Below are 11,530 nucleotides of genomic sequence, written 5' to 3'. Positions count from 1 at the left end.
GGGCCCCAGCCTCTCTGGTGCCGGCAGCCCCCAGCCGGCTGCCCTCTCCTCCCCCGCCCTTCCTGTCCTCACTCGCCCCCCCCCTCCCGGGGGCCTGCCTGGGTGCCGGGACTGGCATGATCAGCTGAACTTTGCGGGATTAGCGCTTCTCTCTGGCTTCCCCTCAGCGGTGCGGAGGCGAGGGGAGCACAGAGCACCGGCTCAGGACGGACAAACAGGCAGACAGACAGCCGCGCCCAGGCTCGCCTGCAGAGCCCCTACACTCCCCACCCCCACCCGCCTAGCCTCCGGGACCATGTCCAAACCTTCAGACCACATCAAGCGACCCATGAACGCCTTCATGGTATGGTCCCGAGGCCAGAGGCGCAAGATGGCCCAGGAAAACCCCAAGATGCACAACTCAGAGATCAGCAAACGCCTAGGCGCCGAATGGAAGCTTCTGTCCGAGGCAGAGAAGAGGCCGTACATCGACGAGGCCAAGAGGCTACGCGCCCAGCACATGAAGGAACACCCTGACTACAAGTACCGGCCGCGGCGCAAGCCCAAGAACCTGCTTAAGAAGGACAGGTATGTCTTCCCCCTGCCCTACCTGGGCGACACGGACCCGCTCAAGGCGGCCGGCCTGCCCGTGGGGGCCTCCGACGGCCTCCTGAGCGCGCCCGAGAAAGCCCGGGCCTTCTTGCCGCCAGCCTCGGCGCCCTACTCCCTGCTGGACCCCGCGCAGTTTAGCTCAAGCGCCATCCAGAAGATGGGTGAAGTGCCCCACACCTTGGCCACCGGCGCACTGCCCTACGCGTCCACCCTGGGCTACCAGAACGGCGCCTTCGGCAGCCTCAGCTGCCCCAGCCAACACACGCACACGCACCCGTCCCCCACCAATCCGGGCTACGTGGTGCCCTGTAACTGTACCGCCTGGTCTGCCTCCACCCTGCAGCCCCCCGTCGCCTACATCCTCTTCCCGGGCATGACCAAGACTGGCATAGACCCTTATTCGTCAGCCCATGCCACGGCCATGTAACCCCCAGCCCAGCCCACCAGACCTGGAGGGTGGCCTGGAAGTGGGGTCTGCACCCTGTCCTCTGCGCCTAGCCCGGGCCTGCAGACGCCTCCGGGTGAGCCGTGCCGCTGCCCGCTACCCTACCCCAGACTCTGCCTCTCTTCCAGGGCGATGGTAGGGGCGTCCTCCCGGGACCCAAGGCGCAGACAGGTGCCAGAAACTTGTGAACATATGACAGCTATACGGCTGCCCCTACCCCGACTGTCCCAAAACAGATCTCCGACTGTACCCCCTTTGGACAAAAAAAAAAAAAAAAAAGTAGGCAGTTTTGCTTTATTTATGTCCCCTTCTCTCTCCTCTGATGGGCTTTGGACTCCAGAACTCCCAGATCCTGGTATTATATCTAGAATACGCATATATATTTTTTCTTTTGCACCCTGAAGAGTTAGCTGTGTCTCTGTGTTTTGCCATCAGACACAACTAGGTGCCATTTGCTCTTTATGTGTGGGGGGAAAGGCTTAAAACTTTAAAACTACAGAAAGGGAAATATTTCTATTAAAAATCATGCTATGATAGTGTTTGCTTCTTTAAAGGTAAAACAAAGGGACCCACATGATTATTTTCTTTGTATAAAGCAGTGCTCCTAGAGACCTAAGTTTACTTTTAGACAGAATGTCGGGTTATGAAGTCAGGAAGTAGAAAGTGAACAAAAATTAAAAGAATAAAAACATCCTAAATGGTCATAAATGTTTTGACGATGTCTTGGAAATGTACCTAGAAGGATTTCACCTCCTTACTCTGTTCATTTGTTGAACAAAGACGTTTTGAATAAAGACAATCTGTCATTGCAAAAAGTAACCTTTGATGTGCATAAAATCTGAAGTCAGGAGGCCCTGCCCGGAGGGCGGTGGAGTCCAGTCGCCGGAGGCTTAGAGTGCATAGAGTGACTCTAGCAGTGGCGGCTGGGCTTCCATGGGCTTCCGTGGGCCGAGCCTGGTGGCCTTCCGGCCAGGTGCAAAGGAGCCCAGAGTCTGGGATTTGTCCCGATGGATCGTGCCCTCCAGACCGGCTTTTTGCCTTTAGAGGCTGGACAAAGGTATCCATCCTCAGACTTCACGTCACTCCTTCTGTGCGTTCTTCACAAAGTGGTCAGACCACTTCAAGGAGTGAATGAACTAAGACAAAAGCCCAACCAGACCTCTGAGATCTGGGTGCATTTTCTTTTCTTTTAAACCAAACTCCAAAAGAATGGAGAAAATCACAGAGTCTCCGGGGAACCAGTTGCGCACCAGGCACAGAGTCCTGCAGTGGGTGTTTAAGTTCAATGCCTCGGGGAAGACCGGTGCAATCGATATTTTTAAAAGATCCTTGAGAATGCTGCTGCTGGCTCTTGGGATTTGGAGCTCCATTCTGGTTCCTAAATTTAAAAAAATCAAAGTCTGAGAAACCTAGAAAAATATGTCTTAGGTCCCCGCTCTGGACTATGGGAGACTTTTTACTAAGACCCTATGGGAGCTTCCCTAAAGGAAGGTGACCGGGTTCAGGCATGGAGTTAAAAAAAAAAAAAAAAAATCGTAAAAATTCAATAACTCTTAGCCCTTGGTGTTTAACAAAAAAAAAAAAAAGCAAAAGAGCCCTTTCCTTTCCCCCACTGGGTGAATGTTAGCTTGAAGATTGCTCTGTTTTTCATTAGGGAGAATGGACTTTCTGATGCCTTCCAGCCCAACTCTTTGGAACTTGTTCTCAAAATTGAGGGGTGCTCCCCTTCCCCATCTTTCTCCAGTCTCACCCCCAAAGCCGGGCTCTTGCACGTTTTTCCCTAGATCAGGTGCTTTTCCCACACTGGCTTTGATGTAGGGTGGGTTGGGGGTGGGGGGCAGCCTAGCGATTTGTCTGCTTTCTGCTTCTGTTGGATTTTGCGCTTGCCTCTGCCTCTTCCAAAGGAGTGTGTGGCTGGAAGTGCTGGGGAAACGTTGTCAACAGACACCAAAGCCGAAAACCACCGATTAGCATATTGTCCTCAAAACAATTAGAAGTGTTTGAGGTGTTATTTGGAGCCTATTCATCCGAGCCCCTTTGTCAAAGGGGATTTTCATTATTAAAAAAAAAAAAAGTTAGCAGTTGTCCATCTGGCTGAGCTGAATAGCAAAGTGATCCGTGTTGTATATGCTTTTCTCATTAAGAGCTCTTTTGAGACCGATGTTAGAATTAAATGGTATAACACAATTAACATACACGGGGGCTGAATAGGAGGGGACGCCTATAAATAATAGATAGATAAATAAATGAGCGATCAGGCGAAGGTAAACAAAAGCGGGCTGGGGACGTGTAGGGGGAGGCCGGGCGGGCTGCGCCACGCTTACTTAGCATCACAAAACCCTCTTACAAATCGAGACAATTAGGAAGTGACTTGCCTCTGGTGGCCGTCGGGTCCGGAGGCTCTAGGCGCTTAGGGAAGGCCCCTCCTTCCGCCCCCGAGGAAGCCCAGGAGGCCTAGGGCGGAGGCACCGCGGTTTCGCTGTCTGATATAACCCCAACTGACAGTCCTGTCAGCCGCTCTGATCTCCCTCATAGCTCAGTGTCCCTTAACATCTCCTAAGATGAAGCTTACAGGGGTCTGGGTGTCTCCCCGCAGAGCCCGGCGCGCCGGCGTCCCAGGTGCACAGAGCGCCCGGGCGGGAGGATTCCCGCGCGCATGGCCCCACCAGGGTGCCCCGGAGACTCTCGGGCCGGGTTAGGCTGGACAGGGGTGCCAGATGTGTCCCAGAGGCCTCGGGCGGCGGCGGTGGAAGCCAGAAAACTGAAACCGGGGTCCCAGACTGCGCCCGGCCCTGGGGACTCCAAAGGGAGCTCCAGGAAACTGGGGTGCGCTGTAGCGGGGAGGCGCCCGTGTCCGCGGCTGGGTGATGGAGACTCGTTTGCAGCCAGCAGAAAGCGCGGGGCCCAGCGCAGGTCCCGGGACCTACAGCCGTAGACCTAGCCAGCTCTGGCCATCTCTGTGTGTCCAGGTCGCCTCCTTCCTTCCGAGTCGGGCTCCGTCCAGCGCCCGCTCCTCCTTAGGCCTGGCCCCAGCCCCCGGCCCGCAGGGGCCGCCTCCGCCCGGCCTCGCGCGCCCCGCGGGTTGCAGAGCCTCCGCAGAGGTGCGCGGCCGCGACTCGTCCTAACAAACAGCCGAAATCCTCCTCGTCACGCCTCTGACAGGGCCGATTACTGACTTTGAAGTCAGGCGCAGACAAAAAGAAATCCCCTGGGGGTGTGTGTGTTGGGGGGGGGGGGGAGCAGTCCCTGTCAAACCTGTTTGCTCACAACTGTCTCTTTCTTTCAAGAAAATCATTAAAGCAAACCTGTAGGGAGAGGAGCGCCCCGCCCGCCAGGAGTCGAGGAGATCCGCTGCTCCCGAGCGCGGTACGCGCAGCAAAGAGCAGTCAAGAGTCGCCCTCGACAGACTCTTGGTGTCGTCGGGAGGACGCGAACTCCCGAGGCGCGCGGGGCGACCCGGGCCCTGCAGGTGGCGACTCCGTGGACCCTCCCGCGCTCTGCGCGCTCCCGCAGCCTGGGAGTCCCGGACTTCTGCCCGCAGCCTTGGCCTCCCTGGAGCGAGGGTGCCAGGGAGGGCCCGGGCCGCTCCCCCGCGGCTGCGACTGCTTCCAGGGCACACAAAAATTTGACCCAAAAGCATGCCGCGCTCACCCCCCACCTCTCCTCCACTAGGGACCGTTCTCTGGGACCCGGGAGTCCTGACCACCACGGGCTCCAGATGGCAGCGGGTGGCGCTGACGCGGCAGGGGCAGAGTCGTTTGGTTTTAGTTAGGTTTTCTTTCTTAAACCTTGTCCCCCCCCCCTCCCCCGCGGCTCAGGGGCACATGGGCCACATCTTCTGGGAGATGCCAGCTTGTTGGCCCCCTTCCGCTCGCGGCCGCTGGTGCAGACAGAGCCTTTGCAGTGTTTCAGGCGCTTCCTCAGCCTTGGGTCTTGTCTCCAGGAATCTTTAACTTCCTTCCAGTTTCCGAGTTTTCCCATTTAAACACCCAATGTCCTTCCAACCGCTAACTCTACAGAGGGAGACACCAACTACTTAAAGTAAATCGCACTGAGGTGTGAGTGACTGACATCACTTAACATTTGCGTTTTAAAAACAGGATCTAGATAACCTCCCGGAGTCTGCAGTCGCCCAGGCAGGGGGTGGCGTGTTAGTCATTGTAGGGTCTAGGGGACTTTCGTTACAAGGCGCTACCTAGAGAAGCGCCTCCCTCGTGGGCAGCCTCTCTGGAGGGAACTGAGACTGCCAGGGCCCCCGGAAAACTTGGCGGGCCTGGCGCTGGGACTGCCCTCGAGGACTCTCCCCGGCTCCTCCCCAGCTCAGGTCTTGTCACCATTGTTCACGCGGACAATGAATTTCAAATCTTTTGAATTTGACTATCACGTAATTCACAAGATTCCCGCTAAGAACTCTCATCTCTTTATTTGCTGAGTGCATCGTGCGCCTGTGGGTGTGACAGGGGCAGACGGAGGCAGAAGGGGCACGTTAGATTTGGGTCCAGGAGATGTCAGGGCCTTTCTCCCCGCCCCGGCTGGGGGTTGCGCCCTCCTAGACTCTGGCCTTGCTCTGGCCTCGAGACCCTCAGACTCAGCTTGGGGGGCAACGTTTGGGCAGGTTACTCTCTTGGCGCTACGGGGATGGGCCTTGTCCTCGAACCAGAAGCGTTGGCCCCGGGCGGCCACAGAGTAATTGAGAAAATAATAAAGTTGGGGACGGGTGGGATCGCCGCTAATTCTGGGGTGTAGTAGTAGACGCGCACCTGACGATTCGCGGGCGCCCCAGCCTAACCCTTCTCAGGCTCTCGGAGGGCTGGTGACCTGGTGGTGCCCTCCCTGGCACTGGGAAGGGGGCTGGAGGCAGAAAAGAGAGCCTCGACACCCCCTCCTCGCCCAGCCCCCGACCCTGCGCCCGGCTTAGCTGTCACCCGCGATCCCCTAGCAGTCCCCGGGGCGGGGTGTGGGAGCCGTGTTCCGGAGACGCCGGTAGGGCCTCGGGCCCGGGAAGTTCTTGGGCGACCTCCCTAGATCCTCATCCTCTTCGCCCGAATTCCTGCTCAGAGCATCCTCTCCGACCCCTCACAAGGCCCCAAGAATTTGGTCCGAGTTTGGGGAAGGAAAGAGACCCCTCGGGCCGGACAGAGAAAGGATGCCGCGTTTCCTCTTTGCTACAAAATGAAGGAGTTGCGCTATTCGGCGGCCAGTGGCCATTTCCAAACTTTTTCACTCTTGGGTCCGAAAGAAGCCAGCAAACGCGATTCGTGCCCTCGGGACCGGGCTGCAGCGCACCAGGAGCACTCGGGCGGCCGCAGCGCGCTCGGCCCGGAGCTAGGAGGAGATGGAGGACCAGCCCCGACGGCCGCGAGACGGGAAGGCCGGTGGTCCTAGAGCGCGGGCCCCCTTGGCCTCCAGGCCGCCGCGGCTCGAGAGCCCAGCTGGTCCTGGGAACCTCAGGGCTCGGGGCACCCCAGAGCGCCGAGGCTCTGCGCGCGCGGGAGCGGCGAGGAGCGGGAGCAGGAGACGCGCGCGCGGGGTTCCGCGGAGAGGCCCGGGCCGCGCACCCGCCTCGCGGGCAGAGGGCGGAGAGCCGGAGCCCCGGAGCCGCCCAGCCGCTCCCGGCTTCCTGCAGCGGGGCCGAGCCCCCGCGGGCTCTCCGGACGCCCCGCCCGGGCACCGCGGGAGGAGGGAGCGGGGAGGGAGGGAGAGGAACGCCGGGGCGCTCGCCGCCGGTCCCCGATCGCCCGGCACCCCCCGTGGCGCGGCGAGTCAATGGGATTTGCACACTCGAGGTGTAACAGCATTACTGCATTAATTACCATTTCCATTTCACGTCCAGATTGTTTACTTATCTGCGGGAAACATATGTCGGGAGAAGTTCACATTCCGGATTCTGCTCCGCTGCCCAAGGTGCAATTCCGGGGAGGCGGCGAGGGGGAGGGGAGGGCTTCAGATTTTTTATTACACCCTCTAGCCTTATCTGCCTCTGTAAATTATGAGGATCCTCCATTGAGCGGCATATGGAGATTATATACTTTTTTGAATATCGTTTCCCAAAGCCTGCAGATTTTCACTTTGAAATGAAACAATCCTCTGCCGACTCCCTCGGGGCCCGGGCGCCTGCCGCGCTCCCCGGTGCGGCCGAGGGACCCTTTCTGCAGGGCTGGGCACGCACCCACAGCCCCAGTGCTGCGGCCACTGCCCAACGGAACCCTAATTTCCAGGATCTGAAATAATCTCTCGGGGAAAACCCATCCATCGAAGGTGTTTGAGAAGCAAGGCGGCGCCCCTGCTCTGTTTTCTGCACCTCACCCCGGACTTCCGCACGGTTTGCAGCTCTTTTTCATTTTGGATACCCGCATAGACGCGAGCCCACTTCTGCCCTCTTGCTGCGCCTGGCGACTCCAAACCCGTGGAGAGGGTTAAGGAGTCCAGGCCTGTCCACAGTAGCCTGCCTCCCCCTCGCTCACCTCGAAGGTTCCCAAGCGCATTGGGCTTGGGACAGCCCAATTTGGCTTCTTTGTTTGGGGGGAGGTGGAGGTGGCGGGGAAGGTGCCCCCGCTTGAGACCGCTTATTGTGAACCCCGAACGGAAATCCTGCGTGGAAAGCAACTGCCTCCCTGCTCCGGGATAAGCAGGACCAGCCAGAGCAGCACGGACCGAATCCCATCTTTCTTATCTCTCGGAGACTCCTTTCAGGCTGAGATCTGAGAGGGAGGGAAAAGGAAGAGACAATCATTGTTCTTCTTTTTTTTAATTTAATATACCAAGCCACCCGTTCAGGTCATTTATATGCTTAATTTAGTGATAAAAGTCAATAAGCAGAATTAGAGGATTCTCCTCCCTTTCTATTTCTTTTGACCACATTTTCCCACAGTAATTGGGAACACTGTATAATATATGTGCCCCGATTTTTTTTCCGTTCAATGCTTTGTCTGCGGTGCAATTATTATAGGTGTGCTTTTTGTAATGTAATTTGTTCGCCTTTTTAAGGACGTAAGGAAAAATGCCTCTTATGTGGTTATTTTTCATCTTGTTTGGGTTCAGCTTGAAGTATTGCACACACTTCGTATGTAGATACCCACTCTCAAAAACCAAATTCAGAAATTTCCCTGAAATGCCCGTTCTTAGGATGCTAAATATCCCGTGGGAAATGTATTGCAATGTTATACCAGGAACAATTAAATGTACCAAAGCAATGCAATTAAGGTGGTGAAAAAAGTAAGATGGGAGAATGGAGAAATAAACAGATTCTTTTCCATTAAGTATTGTTTTGGGATTTCTAATTTTTCCAAGACCTCTAAGAAAATTGTGAGGTGTCACTTCTCTCTTCTGGGTCTATCTGTAATTGAATCTAGGTCACTATTCTAAAGCAAGAAAAGTCTGCTTCCCACTTTCCTACATCAGGCTGAAATTTGGGGGAGGGACAAGGGTCTTGCAATTTCATTTAAAATGTAATGGTGGATGAACTGATAAGCAAATAGGGAGAAAAGAGTCTGCTTAAAAGAAAAAAAAAAGGCATGGTTTTAATATGCTCCAGATGGGGGGAAAATGATTTACATGAGAGTTTATTTCCTCTTTGCTGATATGAAAGAATTACAGATACAAAACCCACTGATCTATAGAATAAAAAAAGAAAAGAAATGTTATTTTCCTGTAAAGGTGTCAGTTCATTTATATTCATTTAACCATCCATCCATCAATTCACTTTCTCACTCCTTGCACATCCTCTCTGGCTCTGTTAAACCTTCGCCTACCAATACACTTTGCTAGAATATGCAATGAAGTTTTCTTTATTTAAAATAATGTGAGATTGAGATGAAGTAGGTAAAGATAGGTAAGGAGGGAAGGTTTTTGTTGTTTTTAAATATCCCAGCAAATTTAACTTATGATTTTAGGGTCAAATTTTAACCATATTCACCTTTCATTCTTTGCTGCAGTTTGAGCACATGCAGCATGTCTGAAAAATTATATGCAGAAGATATGCAATTATTTTCCCATAAAATATGCATGCAATAGAAAGACATTTATCAATTGAAAACCTTTCTGTAACATAGAAATGTACCAAAGGATGAATCTTTCTGCATATTCAGATGTTGGGTCAATTTTGCATTGTTTCTCTAAAACAGCTGTTATGGGTACGAACAAGTTCATATTTCCCAGAGGATTTTCTGCTTGGTCAAGGTATGAGCAGCATCAAATCTTTTGTGTTAAAAGTTGCCAGGTCTAAATAATTGTGTAGTAAAATTTGCACGTATTAAGAAGGAAATAAGAGGTGCTGTCACTTGGGAGCTTCCAAGAGGAGGAGGAGATTACTTAAGAATAGGGTTTACTTTTCTTGAAATAAAATATGATAACCTGCATGATAGATGCTTTCTCCATATTCACCAAAATAAAGAGGTGATGTAACGTCACCCCACTTCAATGTCACCCAAATGGATGATAGGAGACCTATAAACCTAAGAAAGTAAAAGACAAACCATGAACATCTGATGATGGTTTTCACAAGTAAGAAAAATAGTAAATGCATTCCCACAGGATAAATCCTCTCCAGACTGAAAACTTATTATGTATACTTTGTTTTTCCTCTCTTATTCCTTCTCTGTCCCTTCCTTGTCCCCTTCTTGTTTAGTTTTCCTTTTTGAAATGTGGGCACCACTATCAGATCAGAAATTTCTTTTGTAGGTCTTCATATATTATCAGCATCATTCCACTCCATGTTGGTTTCTTCCTTGACTCACTTCCTTCTGCTGTGGTAATGCATGTTCTAACCCACCTAATTTTTAATCAGACAAACTGAATAAGAGGCAAAAGGGAAACATTCCCTTCAGAACTTGAAATGTTCTGTGTGTATTTTTTTACCTCAAACTCTAGACCCATTGGAGTGAATCTTTATAATATAAATCACGTGGATGAAAAAACATCTTTAAGACACTTAAAAAATTTCTCCTTACCATTGTCTTTTATCTCCTGGGTTCTCTGGAATGTTTGTGATACTTGTACCTTATAAGAAGGATCCATTTGCTTTGAGTTGTCTTTCAGAACAACGCAGAAGGCCTGAAGGTGTGTCATCTGCAGAAGAGGTGAGCTGAACTTTTCTCTTATCCAAATATACCCATGGTTTACAATGTGTCCTTTACACATTTCTAAAAATAGGTCATACTCTGAGCTAATATGAACACAAAGTGTAAAAATAAATGACTACTTATCTGCTGCTGGGGCAGCTCCAGCTGACACCTGGATTTCAGACCTGCCTTGCTAGCAAAGGTTCTGTGTATCACACAAAGTGATATCACACAACTGTAGCCGTGTTCATGGCCAACTTGTTAGACAGAGAGGACTGGAATCAGATGAGAGATCGATCTGTTATCCAATTAACAACTTTAGTTCCTTTGCAGATGGTTGGAATTGCTCCAACATTTCTTAAAAACATATTTTGTAATAAACAAGTGAAATGGATAATAACAGATGTGAGTTTTGATTTTTTTATTATTATTTTAGGAAGAGAAATTCTAAGAGCAAATCTGAAGCCAAGCCTTGTGATTAGGTCTCTTTCTACTAAAGCTCCATCCTTCTGCAGGTGACCTCTCTGGAGTCTCTTGGTATACCAAGACTGCCTGCCTCTTTTGGGACAACCTTTTGCTGCCCCATGTCAACTCTCAGAAGACATTCTACAGAGACACTTCATTCTTGTCTTCCTTTTTTTTTTTTTTTTGTTTTGTTTTGTTTTTATTGGATGGAGAAATTAGGTTATCTCTACTATCAACCATTATGTAATATGATGGACATCCAAATCATCAAACCCACTGAGAAAAGGAGCCCTCATCCTCTTATGAGACAATCTGGAAGAAAACGGGTAAATTTGATTTGTGACAAACTGTTGCCAAAAAGAAAAGTACTATAATGATTTCACTTTTCTTAGTGATGGCTCAAAAGTAGGATGAAGCTTAACAAGAGAAAAAATCTTTGAATTGAGATCAAAAAGCATATGTACTAATTTCTGTCTTCTGGTCATCCTCTGAGTTTCAATTAGATGTCAAAACAGCATTCCTTTAGTTAATAAGGGGAAACACGTTGAAAAAGCCTTAATTCATGAATGCATTTGTCAACCTTATGGTCCCAATACCTTACTTTCCTTAATGGGCAGCTGGTCACCACTACCCTGAGGAACCCAGAGATCTTATGCTAAGGTTCTACACCACTGTCAATGCAACAGGGTGGGGAAGAGAGCAATGAAGGTAGTAGCATACCTCTGCTGATTACTCATGAAAGTTCTAATAATTGGGATTTAGTTCTCTACTAATGGTATCAAGTTCACTCATATACTCTTTCCCTTGATAAGGAAGAGCAGCAACAAAAGTTCTGACAGCATTACTAGGAGAAATCCTGGATGCTGAAAGACACAAAACCTAGAGTATGATCAGACCAGACCAGAAGATTCCCAGAGTACATTTGAGCTGTTCCTTGGCATGCAAGCAAAAGCCTGACCACCAAGCCTCA

At 51.1% G+C, this 11,530-nt stretch overlaps 1 protein-coding gene across 1 annotated transcript; it reads left to right on the top strand.

Moving 5' to 3' along the window:
* The first annotated feature begins 213 nt into the window (after positions 1 to 213).
* SOX14 (SRY-box transcription factor 14) lies at positions 214 to 1,598 on the top strand. The gene has a single exon (XM_072793658.1). It carries the CDS (start codon positions 296 to 298, stop codon positions 1,016 to 1,018), a length of 723 nt encoding a protein of 240 aa, XP_072649759.1. The 5' UTR covers positions 214 to 295; the 3' UTR covers positions 1,019 to 1,598.
* The last annotated feature ends 9,932 nt before the right edge of the window (positions 1,599 to 11,530 follow it).

This window comes from Canis lupus, chromosome 22, assembly GCF_048164855.1.
Source record: "Canis lupus baileyi chromosome 22, mCanLup2.hap1, whole genome shotgun sequence".
NCBI lineage: Eukaryota > Metazoa > Chordata > Mammalia > Carnivora > Canidae > Canis > Canis lupus.
The sequence above is the reverse complement of the archived record's forward strand: the minus strand, read 5'-3'. Positions and strand labels throughout refer to the sequence as shown.

What these genes read in the sequence shown, in the direction of transcription:
- SOX14 (XM_072793658.1), top strand. Translation starts at nt 296, where the DNA reads ATGTCCAAACCTTCAGACCACATCAAGCGACCCATGAACGCCTTCATG.